Source organism: Sceloporus occidentalis, unplaced genomic scaffold (assembly GCF_023333645.1).
Source record: "Sceloporus occidentalis isolate IW3139 unplaced genomic scaffold, rSceOcc1.0.p SCAF_39, whole genome shotgun sequence".
Classification (NCBI taxonomy): domain Eukaryota; kingdom Metazoa; phylum Chordata; class Lepidosauria; order Squamata; family Phrynosomatidae; genus Sceloporus; species Sceloporus occidentalis.
This window is the reverse complement of record NW_028317019.1, coordinates 4,401,755-4,425,041: the sequence shown is the minus strand read 5'-3', so window position 1 is coordinate 4,425,041 and position 23,287 is coordinate 4,401,755. Positions and strand designations below refer to the sequence as shown.

At 46.5% G+C, this 23,287-nt stretch overlaps 1 protein-coding gene across 1 annotated transcript; it reads left to right on the top strand.

Annotated features, from left to right (window-relative positions):
- Nucleotides 1-13,488: 13,488 nt before the first annotated feature.
- Nucleotides 13,489-22,868, top strand: LOC149290443 (uncharacterized). The gene is made up of 3 exons (XM_089489276.1): nt 13,489-13,619; nt 14,482-14,602; nt 21,378-22,868. The coding sequence occupies exons 1-3, from the start codon at nt 13,545-13,547 to the stop codon at nt 22,781-22,783; spliced, it is 1,602 nt and encodes a 533-aa protein (XP_089345402.1). The 5' UTR covers nt 13,489-13,544; the 3' UTR covers nt 22,784-22,868.
- Nucleotides 22,869-23,287: the final 419 nt, after the last annotated feature.

The following is a 23,287-nucleotide window of genomic DNA, read 5'->3' as shown; positions in this document are numbered from 1 at the left end:
CCCCTCTTTGGTCTTCCAATGGGGGTACCCTCTTCATCTCTGGGAAGAGGGGAGGCTCCCAGTCAAAAGACTTTTGTGACAAATAAAAAGCATCAGATAGCATAGGCTTCAATAGCATTGGGAACAACAGCTTTCTGGGGGGAAGGGGTTTTCCCTGGGGGAAGGGGGCTCTGTCTGTGGGGGACAGAAGAGCCCAGATTTAGGCCAAAGCCAAGAACAGGCAGACGGAGGGAGCTCAAAGCCCCTTCTGGGGAGAGGGATACCCCCTAGGCAACTAGGCTTAGAGGCCCACAGAATCTGAATTAGTCCCCCCACACACACACACACATCCTTTAGTTACCCTTCACAACAACCCTGCAAAGATCAGTGATCCTCCTCTGGGAACATGCAGAAAGGACATGGAAGCCATTGTTAGTTTTTTGCCTGAAAGCCCCCTTCCTTGAAGGGATGGAGGTTAAAGGAAGGAAAGAAGGAAAGTGCCAAGGGAAGAGATGGCATAAAGGGGGCTGCTGAAAGACAGGGGGCATTTGGATAGGACCCCCTCAGCTGACATTTTGGGAAAGAGGGCTCTGCCTCTGGACAGAGAGACGGAGAATGTGCTCATTTGGGAAAACGTTAGGGTCCCTCTATTGGGCCACATTCTCCTCTGCCCTGGAGCCTTCTTTTGAAGCCCCATAGACAGGGAAGATCTAGACCATGCCCTCCCCAAGAAAGGAAGCCCCCTCCCTTTGCAGGCCCCATAGACGGAGGGAAGATAAGAAGATGATAAAGAGGGGAAATCCCCTGGAGTGGACGGATTTACAGCTAGATATTATAAAATATTTCAAGGGGAACCAGTGGATCCACTATATAAATGGTTTAATTCTATTAATGCAAAGGGGATTCCAGACTCATGGGAGGTAGCGAGTATCACTTTAATTCCTAAAGAAGGAAAGGACAGCTTGCTAATGACTAATTATAGACCAATAAGTTCGCTGAACTCTGATTAGAAGATATTCACACAAATACTTGCCAGCAGACCGAAGGGAATTTTGAATTTGACAATTGGGAAGGAGCAAAATGGGTTTTTACCAGGCAGACAGATTAGGATCAATATCAGAACGATTATCAATTGTCTTGAATTTTACCAGGTCAATAATGAGAAAAAATGTGCCCTAATTGCTATTGACATGGAGAAAGCCTTCGACGGCGTGAGATGGGATTTTTTGATAGAAGTGGTAAAAAGTATGGAAATGGGAGACAGTAAGGCAAATATATAATCGGCAAAGAGCTTAATTATCAACGGAGAAAGATCCCAAGGATGTATGATCAATAAGGGCACAAGGCAAGGATGCCCGATGTCACCACTCTTATTCTTAGAAGTGATGGAAATTTTGATTTCCTCTATTAAATGTAATCCAAATATAAAAGGGATTAACAGGAAAGGAAACCAAGATAAGAGCGTTTGCGGATGACGTGGTAACAGTTTTGGAGGACCCAAATCGGGGCAGAGAACCGCTGCTACAGGAGCTAAACAAATTCACAGGACTGAAATCAATAAAGATAAGACAGTGTTGATAACTAAAAATATGACTGGAGAAGAGGTAGAGGAATGAAAGAGGAAACCGGGCTTCCAAGTAGGAAAGAAACTGAGGTGCTTCGGAATTGGGATTTCTAAAGACAATAATTATTTAGGGGTATGGAAAGACCTAAGAGAAAATTTAAGGAGATGGAGCTGGTTAAATCTTTCACTACTAGGCAGAATTGCCATAATCAAAATGGCAGTTCTACAGAAAATTATGTTTCTGCTACAAAATTTGCCAATAAAGATTAAGGATAAGATATTTAAAGGTTGGGAAGCCGAGCTAAAAAAATCCATATGGAAAGGCCACAAACCTCGGATTAAATGGGAGGAGCTCAAAGATGCTTCAGAGAGAGGGGCTATTCGCTCCCAGACTTCAGATTATACTATTGGGCATGTAATCTAATTTGGATCCAAAGAGGGATTAGATTAGAGGACAAAGAAACCCTTGATCTAGAGGCTGTGCAGTTGAGATTTGGTTGAAATGCTTTCTTATGTTATGAGAAGTTGGGGATGAATAAAGATTTCATTAATCATCCAATGAGGAAATCTTTACTACTCACTTGGAACAAGATTAAAAAGACATTTTATTTTAAGTTAGCACTTCGGACATCGGCCCAGAAGGCAATCTTCGGTAGATGGATAAGCATCAGTAATTGGCTCACTTACAAACATTGGCTTAAGAAGGATCAATCTGGGAATTGGCCGATAAGATCTAGGGACGATATTGACAAGGATGGACATAATATACAGTGGTTTAATTCCTACCAGCTAAAACAAAGATTTCTGGTAGACGACAAAACAATAGGGATCGAAGCCAGACTAAACGGATTGGATGATTTGTTCTGGCAACCTGATAAGAACAAGATATCCAAATTACACAAACTACTGTTGAGCAGGAATATGGAACAGGAGACTGTAAAAGAGTATATGGGGAAATGGGCGCAGGATATGGGATGCAAAATTGAAATGGAAGAATGGCAAAACGCCTGGAATAGAACAAGTAAATTTACAGTAGCACAGGATCTAAAAGAGAATCACATGAAAATAATGAACAGGTGATATTACACCCCATGGAAGCTAAAAAAAACCTTATAAATTAGCACAGGGGAATTGTTGGGGGTGTGATTGTGAAAAGGGAAACATCTATCATATATGGTGGCATTGCAGGGAAATTCAGAAACTTTGGAAGAAAGTACATGACTCAATACAGCAGATATTGGGAATAAAATTCCCAATGAGCCCTAAATTGTACTTACTCAATATAACTTCGATTTTAAGCCCACAGGACAAAAGACAATATTGGAAGATTATATTACATCTTGTAACAGCAGCTAGAATTGAAATAGCAAAGTTATGGAAGTCAGATGAGAGTCCAAGACGGGAAAATTGGATGCAGAGAGTTAATGATTACAGGGAACGGGACAAACTCTCTTGTAGGGCTCAGAATTACGATATGGAAAAAGAGAAGAGGAATGGAAAAAGAATGGAACTTAAATCTGAAGCTCATTGAGGTCTGAATTAACTGGAATTGAATCTACAAAGTCTGTTCTTCAAAAATTTGTTTAAATGTGTATTTTTATTTCCTGCTTAATTATAGGTCAGTAGAAGAAAGTTTGAGTCTCCTGCTCAAAGTAAAGCATGATAAAGAAGGAATCGAATACTGCGAAGTTATGCATATGGTATTTTGACAATAGATAAGAACATAAATGAAAACTGATATTATCAATAAGCAACTGGGATATATTGTGTTCATACGTTTTAGAGTTGTGCATAAAATTTGTGTTTAAAAGCAGGGTTCGGTTATAATATGATGAAAGTGAGCTCTTTGAAAGGCCAAGAAGACAGAAATCAGAAAGTGGGTCCAAGAAAACGGAAAGATTTGTGACAGTGATGTTATGGATACTGGATTTGTATCGTTTATTTCTATTTTTATGGCTCAGTAAATAAAGATTATATAAACGTCAAATTTGTAATGAAGATTACTATGTATTGTGGGAAGAAATGGTAATATCTGGGGGAATATGTACAAAGGATTTACATTGAAAAGGGGAGGGAATAATTCCAATTCAAAATAAAATTGGTATAGGTTAAGTATGAAGACAAATAGAGAATTATGGACTCTCATCCATAGGGTCGCCATGAGTCTAAATTGACTTGAGAACAAGAAAAGATGTAAAGACTAATTAGCCAGAGATAAAAGAGGATTACTTAAAGAAAGGAGGTAGCTGTCGCTTTAGCTTTGGAAGTTTATTCCAATGTATTTTGCATTTAGAATTATATGTATCTATGGCATTCCTATGCATGTATGGTAATTTAAATTTTCTTCATTTGTTTGTTATAAGTTATATGTATTTCTTAAATTCATCTTTATTTAAGTTTCCAAATACATAAAACACGACCAATACATAATCCAAATAAAAATTACTTGTAAAAGCAAATCTGAGTCTTGACTGGTCTTTTGGGACCCTCTTAAGTCTTCCTTTTCCGTCTTCTGAATCTGAGCCCATTTGAACGTCCTTCGCCTTGAAACCTCCCTCCGAAATATGAAGTCTAGCTGTGAATTATTCTTTTACAATTTAAGTAAAAAAAGAAAGACACTGCAATTTTTTTCTTTCAGTTTTACAAAGAAATTTTGTCTACTTCTCTTACTATTTTGTAAGGTTAACAACAACTGAAGAAATATATATTTATACAGATGTTTACATCAATTTCATTGTATGGATCTCTCTCTATTGTTTTTAATATACACAGTGAGTCATTCGATCATCCTCTGATGACCTGGGATTTATATAAGAAAGCAAAAAGAAACAGAATATGCTTATATTCAATTTATAACATGCATAGCATAATATTCTTAAAGGTTCTTAAATTTCATTCTCCCAAATCCACTGAGAACAGTAAAAAGAGAGGACTTTGATTAGTCCTCCACTAGCGACAAGTTTAATTCCCATTCTTTTCCCCACTTTATCAAAACGTTCTTCCACTCCTCCTTTCTTCTGCCTTTATCATGATTTTGGGATATACATGAAAGTCTATCCAATTCCCTGGACTCATTTACTTTCCCAGGTTTCCCAAGTTGGTATCTTTTCATATTTCCATAATTTAGCTATTTCTGTTCTAGCTGCCATCACAAAATAAAGTAAAATTCTCCAAATTTTATTTTCTTCTTTTGAATTTAGTACCAAAGTTATATTCAAAAGTGGGTTCATTGGGAATTTAATTTCGAGTATCTGTTGAATGGATTCATCAATCATTTCCCAAAATTTCTGAATTTCCTCACAACCCCACCACTAATAATAATAATAATAATAATAAATTTTATTTATATACCACTTTTCCATAAAGATCAAAGCGGTTTACATAGAGTGGTAAAGGGCACCCTTTTTGCTTTTACATCTCCAACAGTTTCCGTCCGATATTCTATAGACTTTTTTTCATTTTCCAGGGAGTAAGGTTCCATCTATTCAAGTTATATGTATTTTAATACAATAAAGATTTTAAAAAGAAACCTTCTGGGTGACCTTGGGGAAGTCGCACTGTCTCAGCCTCAAGGGAAGGCAATGGCAAAGCTCCTCTGAACAAATCTTGCCAAGAACAACCCAGGAAAGCGTCGCCATAAGTCAGAAACCACTTCAAGACACACAACAAAAACAACGGTTGTTTTCATGGTCAGAACCTGCCTTGTGTCCCAAATCAGGGGAAGCAGAATATGAATGAAAAAGGCAAGCCTAAGAAGGGGTCCCAAATCCTGAGAGCAGCCCCCAAGCAGCCCTCTCCTGCCTCCCCCCCAAATGCACCTGAGAGGTCCGTGGGACAGCAACCAGGGCCTCCCCAGAAGATCCCAAAACCAGGACAGGTTTCATGCAGGAGAGAACAGGAAGATTGGCTGCAAAAGACGTATCTGGCACATTTTTTTGAAGGAGGAAGAACTAGAGTATCTCAGAAAACAGCCTGCTCCCTTGCGGCTGAGGAAGGCCTCTTGTCTTGAAACATCCTCCATCAATTCCCAAAGACAGGGATAATAACACTTATTTAGTTTCATATCATCTATTTTAGCATGTCACCTAGAGCAGATATACTGGAGGGAGTTTGTGTCTTGTAATTGTTCCTTTTATTGTTTTGTTGTATCCCATTTTTAATTATATGTACAGTGCAACCTCACCTTACATGGGGGATCCGTTCCGGATCTCTCTGCGTATGGCGAATTTTGCCTATGCTTAAGCCCCATTGGAAACAATGGGGCTCATGCACACTGGCACGGCGGCGCACAGGGCGTAACGGGCATGCACGCCCATTCAATTGAATGGGAAGCGCCACCCCTTCTGCCCCGCGCGTGCCCCGCGGCTTGAGCGCGTACGCTCAAGTCCGTGTATGTCAAGACAGCGTATGGCGAGGTTCCACTGTATTATCATTGTACTGAAGCCTTTGTGTACCTGTACTCACAATTGCCCTTGTTTATATTATTTTTTGTAGAAGTCATTCTGTATTACTACATTAGTAGGTTATTCATAGTAATAAACTGAAATTAGTTTTTACATTATCATTGTTTAGATGTTATTCTGCATTACATCAGTATGTTATTCAGAGTAGATCAATTAAAGCTGATTTGTGTATTGTAATTGTTCTGTGTATACATAATACATACATACATACATATTATCAGACATAACTCCAGAGAATGTTAACCTTTTGGATGCCAGAAGGTTCCTCTCATTCTTCAGAGCAAGAAGCAACTCCTCAGCTGCCTTCTAGAAGGTAAAGCAAAAAGGCTTCCAAAAGAACTGAAGCCTTGGGCAAGTCACACTCTCTCAGCCTCAGAGGATGGCCATGGGAAACCCACTCTGAAGAAACCTGCCAAGAAAACCCCTTCAGAGACTCCCATAAGGTCACCATAAGACCTGGAAACAACTGGAAGGCAGACCCCAAGAACAACATTGGGAAATAGGTGCAAGCCTTGCCTTGGGAAAGTGTAATGACTGGGCTCCAGTCAATGGAGGTCTTCTTCAGGCAGTAAAGGGAGGTTTATGCAAATGCAGAGTGACATCACTGCTACGGAAGGCTCTCTTGACCAATCAGAGAGCAAGATAAAGGTTCTTCTGGAAGCTTCCGTGAGAAGGAGATATAAGGCCTGAGAGACCAAGAGACAGTTGGGGGAATTGTGTCGGTTGGAGATCGAGAGAGAGAGTTAAAGAGCGGATCTTGGAAGTTATTATTTTAATAGCTTGTATGAATTGAATATTATATACTTACAAATATTGTAACCTGCAAGACTCTTAATATCTTGCAGGACTTATATTTCAGTTATATTTTGTTATTTATAATGAATACCTCCTTGGAGTATCTACTACTCAACGCTCCTTTTACACGTGTTTTGGCTCGGTTGATGCTTGGGAAGATCAGTAAAGAAGTAGAAATAAGGTTCCTTAACTGGTCCCAGTGTAGGCTAAGGGAAACCCTTTTATAATTCACTGGATGATGGCAGCGAGATTTAAGGAATTTAAGGGTCTGCTGGGCTAAGAGCCAAAATGTCTAAATGTCTAATTAACAATTTGTAATACACTCTGATAGCCTTTTGGCTGAAGTGAGGGGTATAAAAATATTATTATTATTATTATTATTATTATTATTATTCTTATTACAGGGCCACGGTTTGGCTGCTTGGACCACCGGAGATCATCACAGTGAGTCAGTTGGAAAAGCCCATCTCACTCCAGAAAATAAAGGTACTTGAGGAGTTTGCGCTCTACTTCTTTCTGTAATAATAGCTTCAAAACTGATAATAGCATTTGGGACATTTAGTCTTTAAAAACAAATATTGCAGATTTAAATGCTGCTTTAAAACCTCTTTCCATCTGCCAGCTTTGTGCTAGTTTTGGGGGGAAATGCGAAAGTGTTGGGAGGGAGGGACTTATTGTGACACCAGAGCCCTCTGACAGAGAAGGATCAATGTCTCACAAAACTACATTTCCCAGAATTCCTTAGCACTGACCCAGGGCAGTTAAAGCAATCTCAGATTGGATTATTGCTGCAGTGTGTTTTGGACTTAGGTGACCCTTGGCAAGTCACACTCTCTCAGCCTCAATGGCATTGGAGACCCCTCTCTGAAGAAACATACCAAGGAAACCCCATGATAAGGTTGCCTTGGGGTCACCATAAGTTAGAAATGACTTGAAGACACACATGAAGAACAGAAATAAGTCTGCAATTATTTCACAAGTTGTACATGGGAATGGGAGCCATTGTGGTGCAGTGGTTTGAGTGTTGGGTTTCAACTCTGGAGGCCAGAATCTAGTGCCCCACTTCTCCATGAAACCAGCTGGGTCCCTTGGGCAAGAAGCCACACTCTCTCAGCCTCAGGGAAGGCAATGGCAAATCTCCTCTGAACAACTCTTGCCAAGAAAACCCCAGGAGAGGCTCCCCAGAAGTCGGCAATGAATTCGGGCTACTCCACAAAAAACAACAAAGCCTCAAGAAAGAGACAGTGTGGTTTAGTGGCTGGAGCATTGGACTGTGACCCTGGAGCCCAGGGTTAGAATGCCCTTTTTGCCATGGAAACCCACTGAGTGACCTTAGGCAGGTCACACTCTCTCAGCCTCAGAGGGAGGCACTTGCAAAACCACTTCTGGACAAATCTTGCCAAGAAAAGCCTGCAACAGGCTTTTCTTACGGTTGCCATACGTTAGAAACAACTTGGAGGCATACAACGACAACAAGAGCAGTAACACCACTAACACAAGGCAGCTAGGTAGAAAGAAAGAAAGAAAGAAAGAAAGAAAGAAAGAAAGAAAGAAGACATGGGAGTTGTAGTCCTCAGTTCAGAGGGATTGGAGGGGCCTTACTGCAGGGCAGGGCCCCCTTTTCTTTCTGGCCATGTGGATGCTGGGAGATCCTGTCCAGGAAATACACTTTAAGTCCCATTGGCAAGAGAAAAGGCTACTACTGCCATTCAGATCCAGTTTGCCCCAAATCCTTTATGAGGCCACAAACCCCTTTGTTAGGAAGCGAACACTGAATATCTCAGGAAGGCCCTATATCTCCCAAGGCCCCCTCCCTCCAGGACCTCCTTCCACTCTTCCCCTCAGTCTCTCTCTCTCCCCTGAAGGCCTCAAATGTTAACTGCCAAGTGCTTAGGCGGAAGCAGCCATTTTGTGTTTCAGCTGCCATTTTCTGTTCTGGCAGCCATTTTGTGTTTCAGCTGTCATTTTGTGTTCTGGTGGACATTTTGTGCTGCTTGTGACTGTGGGGAATAATGTTCTGGAACCTTCTCTGAGGTCTCAATTGAACAGAGGCCTCTTTTCCTCTCCTGAGGCTCCAGAGTCAGAAGGGGGCCAGGCTCTTTTTGGTCTAGAGAGGCTGAAATGGGGAAGGCGAGGACCGAAAGTCCCAAATGGGGTTAGGACACACTGCTTTAATTACTGCCAACTGAGTTTGAAGCAAAGTCATTTGACCTCCATAAAATGGGAAGAGAAGAAAATCTGAGAGCCCTAGATTTGGAAATGATCCCCCAAGAGCCATCCAGTCCAGCCTCCTTCTGCCATGCTGGAATACACAGACTCCTAGACCCCCAAGGGCCATCCAGTCCAGCCTCCTTCTGCCATGCAGGAATATACAGAGTCCTAGACCCCCAAGGGCCATCCAGTCCAGCCTCCTTCTGCCATGCAGGAATACACAGAATCCTAGACCCCCAAGGGCCATCCAGTCCAGCCTCCTTCTGCCATGCAGGAATACACAGAGTCCTAAACCCCCAAGGGCCATCCAGCCTCCTTCTGCCATGCAGGAATACACAGAATCCTAGACCTCCAAGGGCCATCCAGTCCAGCCTCCTTCTGCCATGCAGGAATACACAGAATCCCAGACCCCAAGGGCCATCCAGTCCAGCCTCCTTCTGCCATGCAGGAATACACAGAGTCCTAGACCCCCAAGGGCCATCCAGTCCAGCCTCCTTCTGCCATGCAGGAATACACAGAGTCCTAGACCTCCAAGGGCCATCCAGTCCAGCCTCCTTCTGCCATGCAGGAATACACAGAGTCCTAGACCCCCAAGGGCCATCCAGTCCAGCCTCCTTCTGCCATGCAGGAATACACAGAGTCCTAGACCTCCAAGGGCCATCCAGTCCAGCCTCCTTCTGCCATGCAGGAATACACAGCATTCTAGAGTTGGGGGAGATCCTGGCAGGGAGGGCAGCAAAAAGAGATCCTTAGAAGGAGGGAGGATGTTGAGAGATATAGTTCTGGAAATCACGTTGTTAAAGACTCCTTGGTTTTTTGCCTTTGCCACCCTCTGAAGCTGAGCGAATGAGATCTGAACTCTGGTCTCCAGAGTCCTAGTCCAGCACCAAAAGGCTTCCTCTGAGCACTGTATTTCCAGGAAACCAAATCATGTCCTGGGTGACTCTGGAGCCCAGGGTTTGAGTACAGGCTTGGCTGTATAAACCCAGTGGATGAACTGGGGCAATAAGCCACACTCTCTCAGCCGTCAGTGGATGGATATGATGGCAAAACCACTCTGAAGAAATCTTGCCAAGGCACACTGCAACAACAACAACAACAACATGCTTGTCCTGACCTCAGTGAGACTTGCTTGTGAATAGACAGGTGCAGTCTTGTTCTGAACGTGTGCATATGTAGATCCGCTGGTACTACTGGATCCTTATATCCACAGATTTATAGCAGGATCAAACCTATCTCCTCACCAAAGACTCTGACTGAGATCAGTGTTTACGTTTGAGCCTGGTGGCCTTAAAATGGATCCTAGATCCGAAATAGTCCCTCCAGAAAAGGGGCAGATGTCTCCTGCCCATCCTGTCCTTGGATCAATTCTTACATTCCAAGATTTAGGCCAGGGAGGAGGTCTGTCCCTGCCCTCCTCTGAGGCTGAGAGAGTGTGACTTCTCCAGGGAAGAAATGAATCCTAACCTTCCCATCAACTTCAGGGCTTAATGGCTGGGATCAAGGCAGCCACCATGGGCTTGAGCCTCTGCCCAACCGTTGCCTCTGCCAAGAAGGCAGTGGCCAGTGGCTGGGGCACTGTTGACCTTTCCATCATCAAGTGCTCCATGGCTGCTGCAGTGTGAAAAGCTGGGGGCACCCTTGGCTGAGCAATTCTTGTCACTACTGTGCTTTGAGGCTGAGAGAGTGTGACTTGCCAAGGGCAAGACTTGCACCTATTTCCCAATATTGTGACTGGTGTGTGTGTGCCTTCCAGTTGTATCCAGGTCTTATGGTGACCTTATGGGAGTCTCTGAAGAGCTTTTCATGGCAGGTTTCTTCAGAGTGGGTTTCCCATGGCTATCCTCTGAGGCTGAGAGAGTGAGAATTGCCCAAGGCTTCAGTTCTTTTGGAAGCCTTTTTGCTTTATCTTGAGGAGGCAGCTGAGGTGTTGCTTCTTGCTCTGAAGAAGGAGAGGAACCTTCTGGCATCCAAAAGGCTAACATTCTCTGGAGTTATGTCTGATAATATGTATAGATAGGATTGAAATCTGAAAAAACACACAAAGAAACACACTTCCTTCCTTTTGGCCCAAGGAGCTGGGTCTCCTTATCACTCTAAAGCCTCAGGGAGAGAAAGAGAAACCAATGGTCAGTTCAACTGAGGCCTCAGAGAGAAGGTTCTGGAACATTCCCCACAGTCACAAGCAGCACACAAAATGGCTGCCAGAACACAAAATGGACGCCAGAACACAAAATGTGAGTCTGGAGCAGTGGGCGGGGTTTTCCAGCTGCTCTGCCCCCATTGGCCAGCTTCAAGAAGAGGAGGAGCTTCTGCTTCTCTATTTAGCTCTGCGCACGGAAGAGTGACTGAGGAGAGAAGCAGAGTGTCAGAGGGAGAAAGAGACAGGCAGAGAGGGAGGAAGGAAGGAAGGAAGGAAGGAAGGAAGGAAGGAAGGAAGGAGAGAGGAGCAGAGTGTAAGAGAGAGAAAGAGACAGACAGAGAGGGAGGAACGAAGGAAGGAAGGAAGGAGAGAGGAGCAGAGTGTAAGAGAGAGAAAGAGACAGACAGAGAGGGAAGAAGGAAGGAAGGAGAGAGGAGCAGAGTGTAAGAGAGAGAAAGAGACAGACAGAGAGGGAGGAAGGAAGGAAGGAGAGAGGAGCAGAGTGTAAGAGAGAGAAAGAGACAGACAGAGAGGGAGGAACGAAGGAAGGAAGGAGAGAGGAGCAGAGTGTAAGAGAGAGAAAGAGACAGACAGAGAGGGAGGAAGGAAGGAAGGAGAGAGGAGCAGAGTGTCAGAGGGAGAAAGAGACAGATAGAGAGACAGGAAGGAAGGAGGAGAGAGGAGTAGAGTGTAAGAGAGATAAAGAGACAGACAGGAAGGGAGGAAGGAAGGAGAGAGGAGCAGAGTGTCAGAGGGAGAAAGAGACAGATAGAGAGACAGGAAGGAAGGAGGAGAGAGGAGTAGAGTGTAAGAGAGAGAAAGAGACAGACAGGAAGGGAGGAAGGAAGGAAGGAAGGAAGGAAGGAGAGAGGAGCAGAGTGTAAGAGAGAGAAAGAGACAGACAGAGAGGGAGGAAGGAAGGAAGGAGAGAGGAGCAGAGTGTAAGAGAGAGAAAGAGACAGACAGAGAGGGAGGAACGAAGGAAGGAAGGAAGGAAGGAGAGAGGAGCAGAGTGTAAGAGAGAGAAAGAGACAGACAGAGAGGGAGGAAGGAAGGAAGGAGAGAGGAGCAGAGTGTCAGAGGGAGAAAGAGACAGATAGAGAGACAGGAAGGAAGGAGGAGAGAGGAGTAGAGTGTAAGAGAGATAAAGAGACAGACAGGAAGGGAGGAAGGAGTAAGGGGAGTGAAGCGACAGCAGAGGGACAAGGCCTGGAACCACTAGGCTTCACTGCTGTGCTGAGGTCTGGCTGGGCCTGGCTTGTGTCTACTGCTGGTGCTTCTCTTTGTCCACTACCATTAAGGTTGGGAGGAATGAGGCCCAGCAGTCCTTCTAGGCAAGGCCCACTCTCTCTGAAGGTGGGAGAGTGGGACTCCCCAAAGGGGATTTCAATGCTTTTAATGGTGGCTCTGACACTGTAGCAAAGATGATGATGATGATGATGATTATATTATCAGGCCTGGGGGGGGGGGAGGATGGAGCTGCCATCAGACCTTAATCATCATTAATGCCACACCCCCACGTTCATTCTGAGGCAGAGGCATCCTGTTTCTGTTCCGGCAGCCATTTTGTTTTCTGGCGGCCATTTTGTCTTCTGGCAGCCATTTTGTGCTTCTTCTGACTGTGGGGAATAATCTTCCAGAACCTTCTCTGAGGCCTCCTCAGTTGAACTGAGAGACTCCTCTTTCTCTCCCTGAGACTTCAGAGCCAGAAGGAGGCCAGGCTCCTTGGGCCAAAAGGGAGTCAGGGTGTTTCTTGGTGTGTCTTTTGTGTCTCTTTCCTCAGAGGGTTTTCCTACACATAAATGGGGAGGATAGTTTTAATACAAGCCTTATTATTATTCTCCACAAACATCTGGCTTTGGCTCCTAAGAGGAGGCTAGTCCCCCAAAAAAGGCCAAAAGTGAGTCTTCTCACTTTTCTTATTAAGAGATTTTCAGGCAAGAAGGAAGGAGGCAGACCAGACCATCTCATATTACCAAGAATGAAACAAACAAACATACAAACAAACAAGAAGAACAAAAATAAGAATTAGACAGAAAAGCAAACTGTTTATTTCTTTTAAAGGAATTATTTCCTGTTCTAGATCAGAGTCTGATTTGCAAATACCGTATTGTTTTTTATCCATTAGGAAGAGCTTTTTTAATTGTCTGCCAAAGAACCATGAAAGATCAAGACACGAGAAGATCATTAGGATCTTCTCGTGTCTTTATTCTATAACCAGTTCTATCTGTTTGCATTGATTCTTTATAGGAGATCCAATTTGTGTCCTTTTTTGAATCTCTGGTCTCTTTTCTCAGGAACCTCATCTCGTCCCCCTTGGACACAGCTTTGGGCCTCTCTTGCTGGAAGTGACCCAAGTGCAGGACCACCAGGACCCTCTGCCCACCTGATGGCCGACACAGAGGCCAAGCGGAAGAAGTTGGGCTCCAACAGAAAGAGGCTGCCCAGGAACAACAACTCTTTGGTGAGTCACTATCCTATTAGCGTCGTCTGTGTCACTGCTGGGCCAATTTATGAAAGGAAGCAAATAAAATACTGTTGGAGTTTGGCAGAGACAGTCCTGGTTAATCCTCTGTCACCCCACTTTTTCAGGGGCTTTTCAAATGTTCTGGTTTCTGCCTCCTATTACTACTTTCCCCCGTCTTCAGTCACTTCAATTTCTGCATAAAGTGTGCAAAGGAGTTTGCACCCCATCCACTCAAAAGTCGGGAGAGGAGAAGACAGAAAGGGTCAGGGACTTTCCTTTGCTAGGAGTCTGAAGCAAAAGCAAACTGCTGTGCCCTTTCCCGCTTGTGGGATCTTCCTCATAAACAACTTTGACCATCTTCACCACTTTCTGGTTTTCCTTTTCCACATGTGTCTTGTTTTTCCCAGCTGTGAAACATTGGGTGATATGGGAGAATATCACTGGATATAAAGTGGGGGTGGCCCCATGGCCCTCAAGCCCACAGTGCTCCCCAGAACTGCTTTTTAAAAATTACATTTGCCTCTGAAATTTGGCAACAAATTGCTAAATCCACTATAATCTTTGTGGGCTAAATGTACTGTATGTGTTGGGACAGTCAGTATCCTAATCCATCATCAATATCCCAGCCATGGCCTAAATTATATTGATTAATATATTGTATATTATATTGAAAGAATTTGAGACAAACTGGATTTCAAAGGCAGTAGCTTTTTTCTTGCTGACAGAATTTAAAGTTTATTTCCTGGACTAAATTCTTAGGTGATCAAATAATTTTTGGGATGCTTCATGTGCTCCCCCCCCCCCTTTTTTTTTTTTTTTTTTTAGTCATTCTCTGAATGAGGGCTATTTTCTGTTGCAGGTGACCTTTGCAGATGTGGCGGTATATTTCACTGAGGATGAATGGAAACTATTGACAAAGAAGCAGAGACTTATGTACAATTATGTGATGATGGAGAATTACAAAAATGTGACCTATGTGGGTAAGGAAGCTGAATTCATTGCCCTTCCTATACTTCACAATCTCTTGTACACACAACTCCAACCCACATCAATCCACATGTGAGCTGTATACTGTATTGGTTGTGAGGCATCTCCTGGTGCCACACAGCATGAAGCATCCTCTGCAGTTAGCTTGCATCATGCCATGTGCTCTGACTCAACACTCTATGGCAGTCTCACAGGAAATGATGCCACTTTTCAATCAAAGTATTTTTACATATATATATTGGAATATTTTTCAAATGCCTGACTATCTGCTTCTACTGATTTCCTCATGACAGTTCCCCTTCAATTTCTTCTTTGGTAGCTCTGAGTAAAGATACAGTCATTATATGGATTTGGGGCATCCAGAACAGTGTCATGCTCAGGTCACTCACACCAACATTATTAATTTAACCTCAAATAGGGAGGGATGAATGTGGGGCTAATTCTTCTTCGTGGTCTCTGCGAATCATACAAATGGGTTGTACTGCGCCTGCGCAGTGCCTTCGGAAACTTCTGGAATCACTAGGCAAAGTACACTTTGCAACATGTTGAAACTTTTTGGCGGTAACCCCGCCCATCCCCTATAAAGCCTCCGTTCCCGCTCTTTTCCCCAGTTCCTTTTTTCCGCCGCGTTAGCTGCCACTAGGAACTTCGCTCTCTCTCTCGGATAAGGAATCACTGGAAAATTGACCTCGGACCGTTTTTTGACTCTTCTCTGCCTTGCCCTTTCACTGATTTTGGCTATTAAGACCCCGGACTGTTTTTGACCTCGCGCTTGTCTCTCCCTCGGCTTGTTCCTCGCTCGTTACCAACCGGACCGTCTGACTTCGCTCTTCGGATCATGCCATCGGTGCCCTTTAAGAAGTGCTCCGTGTGTGGGGGTAAGATTCCCGGCCAGGATCCCCATTCATCCTGTCTTCTGTGTTTGGGGGAGACTCACGTCCCAGCCTCTTGCGCTTTGTGCAAGTCTCTAACTCCTCAAGCGAGGAAGAATCGGGAGACCAGATTGAAGGCTGCGATTTATACCAAAGTCTTCACTTCGGGGGCAATGTCTTCTGTGGGAGCTTCGTCTTCGACCGCGACTCCCCTGCCGACCCTTGCTGAGACTCCGACTCAGCCGCCACCAGTTGATCCGCCGGCCCTCGCCGTGGATGTTCCATCTGAGTCCCAGGGGCCGTCCGAACAGGTCTCCAAGCCTCCTAAGAAGGACAAAAAACATAAGAAGGTCCCTAAGGAGAGCCGGACCGTCGACAAGGACTCGAGCTCCCATAAGGGCTCTGCCTCGAGGTCCTCTGTCCCGAAGGCACCCACTTCTACCACTCCGAAGTCGGGTTCCGCTTCGAGGCCTTCGTCTACCAAGACCTTGACGTCTTCGGGAGCTACTAAGTCTCCAGCTCAAACGGCAGTCCAGGTTTCCTCTAAGAGGCCCTGTTCTTCATCCTTGGATGACGACCATCGAGCACCAAGACGACACCATTCGTTAGAACGAGACCTGGAGGGCACTCCTCAGGTTCGCTCCGAAGTCCGCTCCGACACCGTACGCAGGCGCTCGGATGCCGACCGTAGGCTGTCGGATACCGACTCCCGACCATCAGATCCGCGCCTGGCGGCCAAGAGGGCAAGGACCTCAACCTCCAAGTCACGTGACATGGATACCAGCCGTGCAGATTGTCCCCTCGATCTAGCCTTGGGAACCCGACCTCTACCCACTTTCCGTCACACTTGTGAGGAGGCTGTCCAACTCCTCTCGGAACCTGCTTCTCCTGCTGGCTCCAGGGATGACCGTCGCTCTCCGACTCCGATGCCTACCCGCACACGTCGGGTTGTGTCTCCGTCCCCATCCAGAGACCCTAAGCCTGAGTATTACTATGACTCTGAAACGGGCAGGTACTATAAACTAGTCCCTCAGGGTGATGTCGAGTCCTTCCTCGAGCACCGAGATCGGAGGCCCAGACCGAGAGCCTCTTCTAGACCCTCCAGGGTATCGGCGTTTTCACCCCGTCGCGTGGAAGCCACTACTGACCCGGACGTCGTGAACCTCGAGTCGGATGAGGAGGCATCTTCCCAGGTCCGTTATCGTCCAAGACACGAGTCACTCTCTTCCCGGGACGATGACTATCAGTCGGTCAACCAGGATTTTGCCCAGCCGGGTGCAGTTTCCCCGTCCGATGACGTCCGAACCTTTGCAGAGCACGTTATTAAAATGAGCAATGCTCTGGACATTAAAATCTCTCAGACCGAGGAGGAAGCGTCGGACCCGATCGAGAGACGAGTCCATGGTAGACTGCCTACCCCACCAGCAATACCTCTTCTTCCCTCCTTAGAGAAGTTGGCCAGGCGCTCTTGGGAGGCCCCTGCATCCACGGCATCTAACAACAGAAAGATCGAGTCCCTCTATAGGATCTCACCGTCCAACCCGTCTTGGCTGTTTGGCCACCCCAAGCAAAATTCAGCCATTGTTGAGGGCTCGCAACGTGCGTCCACCCCGAAGGCTTCCCTAATGCCCTCGGACAAGGAGGCCAAGAAGATCGATGCCTTGGCTAAAAAGGCTTACTTCTCTTCGGCGTTGGGCATGAGAGTGGTAAATTACAACGCATGCATGGGCGCGTACATCCAGTGGCTCATGGAGAAAGTCTCCCCTCTCATACCGGACTTACCTGACGACTCCCAGGCTATCCTATCGGAGGTTCGTGACGAGGCCCACTCGATTGGAGGGTGGCTCATCACCTCAGCCAGACATGCCACTGACTGTTCTGCTAAGTCTATGGCGGCTGCCATAGCGCTCCGCAGACATGCCTGGCTACGGTCTTCGGACCTAAACCAAAATGCTCGCTCCACCATCGAGGACATGCCCTTCGACGAGGACGGCCTCTTCCATCGCGAGACCGATGAGAAGCTTAATTTCAAGTATAGGATGAGAACTGCGGCTAAGAAGCACGGTATGTCTTCTTCCCCCCAGTCATCTTCTCGCAAGCGCTTCACTGCTGTACGCCAGTGGTATGGCCAGGGCCAGAGGCCCTACCAATAGGATCGGCCTTTCCAGCGCCAGGATCAGGCCAGACAGCGCTTTCCGTCCCAGTCTTCCTCCTCCTCGGGCCGTCGGTCGGGGCCCAAATACAAAAAGAATTATAGGAGGCAAGATTCGGACCCAAGTAAGAAGAGAAACTGAGGGGACGCAGCGTACTCCGTCGTTTCTCCTGTCCCTTCCTTCCTGGACAGACTGAGGCCTTTTTCTAACACCTGGGCCGCAATCACCACCAATTCTTGGGCCCTCACCATCGTCTGTAGGGGTTATGCCCTTGAATTTGAAGAGCTCCCACCAACTGGAGCTATCCTGTCCACACACCCCTCAGACACCCTTCTCGACGAAGTACGCACCCTTCTCGCCAAAGGCGCCATCTCCACTGTCGATCCCGTCGACATCCCTAGATGTTTCTTCTCCCGTTATTTTACGGTCCCGAAGCCTGACGGAGGAGTCAGGCCTATATTGGACCTTAGACAATTGAATGCTTACCTGTCTTATCGCCGTTTTCGGATGGTAACGCTTGCTTCTATTCTACCTCTGTTGCAGCAGGACCTGTGGTTTGCAACGATCGACTTAAAGGACGCTTATTTCCATGTCAGCATCCGGGAGTCCCACCGCAGGTTCCTGGCGTTCGCCGTCGGGACGGACGCCTACAGATACAACGTCCTTCCCTTCGGCCTATCTACAGCTCCTCGCATCTTCACCAAGTGCATGGCGCCCGTGATAGCTCATCTACATCGCCGCGGCATGAGGGTCTTCCCGTATCTGGACGATTGGCTCTTCGTGGCCCCTTCACGTCAAGAGCTGCAACGGCACACCTCAGAGACACTCGAGCTCTTACGAGACCTGGGACTGGTGGTCGATCTCGAAAAATCCCAACTGCTCCCCACCAAGCAGATAAGGTTCATCGGGTCCATCCTCAACTCAGACAGTTGTACGGCATACCTGCCCCCGGACCGTTTCCAGGCCTTGTGCCGAGCCGTCAGCAGGTGCACCACCCGAAGGCGGGTTATGGCCAGGGACGTCCAGGTGGCTTTGGGCCACATGGAATCAACAACATTCGTCACTCCGTGGGCAAGACTTTGTTCTCGACCGCTCCAGTCGTGGTTCCTGTCGGTCTTCGACCTGGAAAGAGACCTCCCTTCCCGCAGACTCACCGTACCAAGACCAGTCATACGCTCCCTCCGTTGGTGGCTCGACTGCCAGAACGTCTGCGTCGGCATGCCCTTTTGGCCGCCCCAGCCAGAGTTGGTGTTGACCACGGATGCATCAGAAGAAGGATGGGGCGCCCACACCCTAGACCTGTGGGCCAAGGGCATCTGGTCCCTAGACGAGAGGGCACTCCACATCAACGCGCTAGAACTGTTGGCAGTGGAAAAGGCCCTAAAAGCTTTCGAGTCCTCACTGTTGGGGAAGGTCATCCAGCTCAGGACAGACAACACCACGGTGATGTACTACCTGAACAAACAAGGAGGCACCAGGTCGCGCACCCTCCTAGACATCACGCTCCGACTTTGGGACTGGTGCATCGCCCGGGACATTCTGCTTCAAGCAGTACACTTACCTGGCACCCAGAACTCGCATGCGGACCTACTAAGCAGGTCCCCCTCGTCATGCCACGAGTGGAGACTCCACCCAGAGACTGTACACGACCTCTTTGCCTGATGGGGAACCCCACAGATAGACCTGTTTGCAACCGTGTACAACTCCCATTGTCCTCAGTTCTGCTCCCGGACGCCGGACGACGACTCCCTCGGGGATGCGTTCGGGTTCCGATGGTCGGGGATAGCACTCTACGCCTTTCCCCCCTTCCCGTTGATTACCAGGACGGTCTCCAAGATGGTCTCAGATGCAGCCGACGCGATCCTGATCACGCCTTGGTGGCCGGGACAGCCCTGGTTCCCTTGCCTTCTTCACCTCTCTCGAGCCAACTTTCTCCGGCTTGAGCCCAGGCCAGATCTCCTCACGGTTCAGGGAGGACGGGTTCGACATCCGGACATCGAGACCCTTCCCCTGGTGGCATGGAGAATCCATCCCTAGCCCAGCTACCGGCCTCGGTACGGAATGTCATCTTGGCTGCCCGAAAACTGGCCACCCAAAAGTCCTATAGACTTAAGTGGAACAGATTTCTTCGATTCCTGTCTGACAGACACCTCTCCCTAGCCCAGGTGACGACACCGGTGGTCCTGGAATTCCTGATGTCCCTGATTGATGCGGGCCTCTGTATCACATCTGTTAAGTGCTACCTGTCCGCTATCTGCTCTTCCTTCCAGTTTGACGGCAAGCCTTCTTTTTTCAAGGACCCCCTGGTCAAGGGATTCCTGAGGGGATGCAATAACTTACACCCTCAGGTATCTTTGCCGACTCCGGCTTGGAGCCTCGAGACGGTGTTGGGGGCCTTACAGTCTAAACCATTTGAGCCTCTAGCCACCACTGACATTAGGCTTTTAACCTGGAAAACGGTATTTCTGGTGGCTATCACTTCTGCCCGCCGTGCGGGCGAGCTTTGTGCCTTACGCCGAGACCAGTCCTTCCTTAGATTTCACTTGGACAAGGTAGTTCTCAAGACAGATATTACCTTCTTACCCAAGGTTGTTTCCACCTTTCATATGTGCCAGGATATTGTTCTACCTACCCTGGCACCGAGCCCGACTACCGATACCGAGAGGGCCCTGCACTCCCTGGACGTCCGTAGGGCCCTAGCCTTTTACCTGGACAGAACTAGGGACTCGAGCCGCTCTGAGAGATTGTTCCAGTGCTACTCGGGGCCGAAGAGAGGACTGCCCGTGTCGGCTCAGAGACTCTCTAAGTGGGTTTCTAGTACTATTGCCCTATCTTATGAGCTTTTGGGCAAGCCTTTGCCGACCAGGATTCGCTCCCATGCCACAAGGGCAGTAGCGGCCTCTTCTGCCTTCCTGTCTGGTATTCCTTTGGACGACGTTTGTAAGGCTGCTGTATGGTCACAACCTTTGACTTTTATTAAACACTACAGGTTGGACACTAGGGCAAAAAGGGATACAGCTTTCGGGAGGGCTGTGTTGGTATCAGGACTACATTGATTTGTTTAGCTGTCTACTGTGTTCCATGCAGACGGCACAAACCTTGGCATTTTCGAAGGACTCAATGCTTGGTGTTGGATGCCCTCGTTTGGGCTTGTTTCATAAGGTGGGATTTCTTGGCAAGTATATAAACAAACCATCAACTTTTATGCTTGTGTTCAGTTATCCTTTATTGACCATTAATTTATTGGTTCACTGAGGTATCATGACACTCCCGCCTCCGCTGACCTTAGCTTGCCAGTCTCAACCCATTTGTATGATTCGCAGAGACCACGAAGAAGAAGGACAGGTTGCTTACCTGTAACGGTATTTCTTCGAGTGGTCATCTGCGAATACATACAAATCCCGCCCATCCTCCCCTCAGTGTCCTGCTCTGATTTGCTCTTTTTTTGTCGCCTACACGGCGGAAAATTGCGGAACACGGGAAAAGAGCGGGAACGGAGGCTTTATAGGGGATGGGCGGGGTTACCACCAAAAAGTTTCAACATGTTGCAAAGTGTACTTTGCCTAGTGATTCCAGAAGTTTCCGAAGGCACTGCGCAGGCGCAGTACAACCCATTTGTATGTATTCGCAGATGACCACTCGAAGAAATACCGTTACAGGTAAGCAACCTGTCCATCTTGGGGTAACCCTTTCCTTTCTTAACACTGAGATTCAGTCTTGTCTGTCATTGTCCTCCTTTACAGAAGAATTTGTCAGGCATCAGAGAGTCCACACAAGAGAGAATCCATACAAATGCCAGCATTGCGGGAAATGTTTTTCTTGGAAGTCAAACCTAGTGATGCATCAGAGAGTCCACACAGGAGAGAAGCCATACAAATGCCAGCATTGTGGGAAATGTTTTTCTCGGAAGTCACACCTATTGGCACATGAGAGAGTCCACACAGGAGAGAAGCCATACAAACGCCAGCGTTGTTGGAAATGTTTTTCTTCCAAGTCATACCTATTGGCACATGAGAGAGTCCACACAGGAGAGAAGCCATACAAATGCCAGCATTGTGGGAAATGTTTTTCTTGGAAGTCACACCTATTGGCACATGAGAGAGTCCACACAGGAGAGAAGCCATACAAATGCCAGCGTTGTTGGAAATGTTTTTCTTCCAAGTCATACCTATTGGCACATGAGAGAGTCCACACAGGAGAGAAGCCATACAAATGCCAGCGTTGTTGGAAAGGTTTTGTTTCAAAGTCACACCTAGTGACACATCAGAGACTCCACACAGGAGAGAAGCCATACAAATGCCAGCATTGTGGGAAATGTTTTTCTTGGAAGTCACACCTATTGGCACATGAGAGAGTCCACACAGGAGAGAAGCCATACAAATGCCAGCGTTGTTGGAAATGTTTTTCTTCCAAGTCATACCTATTGGCACATCAGAGAGCCCACACAGGAGAGAACCCAAACAAATGCCAGCATTGTGGGAAATGTTTTTCTTCCAAGTCACACCTATTGGCACATCAGAGAGTCCACACAGGAGAGAAGCCATACAAATGCCAGGATTGTGGGAAATGTTTTTCTTACAAGTCATACCTATTGGCACATCAGAGAGTCCACACGGGAGAGAAGCCACACAAATGCCAGCATTGTGGGAAATGTTTTTCTTCCAAGTCATACCTATTGGCACATCAGAGAGTCCACACAGGAGAGAAGCCATACAAATGCCAGGATTGTGGGAAATGTTTTTCTTCCAAGTCATACCTATTGGCACATCAGAGAGCCCACACAGGAGAGAACCCAAACAAATGCCAGCATTGTGGGAAATGTTTTTCTTCGAAGTCAAACCTAGTGACACATCAGAGAGTCCACACGGGAGAGAAGCCACACAAATGCCTGCATTGTGGGAAATGTTTTTCTTCGAAGTCAAACCTATTGGCACATCAGAGAGTCCACACAGGAGAGAAGCCACACAAATGCCAGCATTGTGGGAAATGTTTTTCTTCAAAGTCATACCTATTGGTACATCAGAGAGTCCACACAGGAGAGAAGCCACACAAATGCCAGCATTGTGGGAAATGTTTTTCTTCAAAGTCATACCTATTGGTACATCAGAGAGTCCACACAGGAGAGAAGCCACACAAATTCCAGAAATGAACTAACATTATATTTATCAAGAAGCAAAACAAAGAATATATTTTAAATCTTGTGGTGATAAGAAAAAGCCCTTGTGATTTCCTGTGTTAGGTTTGTGTGTCCATATGCCTGTTTATGTTTTTCAATTATATTTTGTTATTTTGAGGTTTTATTTGCCTTTATTATAGCTTATTGCTTTCGTTTATAAATTTGAGTGGGGATCATGGTGGTGGAATAGGTTAGTTAAACAGAGGGGTGGGATTGGCTGCAGCTGGTTAGAATAGTTATGGGAATGATAGCATTTGGAATTTGTTCGATGTTGGCTGAAGAAAGTTGGGGACAGGTATTAACAGAAAGGGCTAGTTTGTGGGAATGGCAAAGGGGGCCTTGTTATCTGTGGGACATAGACTGTGGGAATTGGAGGGGGGGCAGGTTTGGACGAGTGTGATGTTTTAGGTTTTGGGGTTTTAATGTTTGGTTTGGGGAGGGCAGCTCTGACTTAAACACTGAATTTCTGATTATGTG

What these genes read in the sequence shown, in the direction of transcription:
- LOC149290443 (XM_089489276.1), top strand. Translation starts at nt 13,545, where the DNA reads ATGGCCGACACAGAGGCCAAGCGGAAGAAGTTGGGCTCCAACAGAAAG. An exon ending in CCAGGAACAACAACTCTTTG is followed by an intron (nt 13,620 to 14,481) that starts GTGAGTCACTAT and finishes TTTCTGTTGCAG; the next exon opens with GTGACCTTTGCAGATGTGGC. An exon ending in CAAAAATGTGACCTATGTGG is followed by an intron (nt 14,603 to 21,377) that starts GTAAGGAAGCTG and finishes CCTCCTTTACAG; the next exon opens with AAGAATTTGTCAGGCATCAG.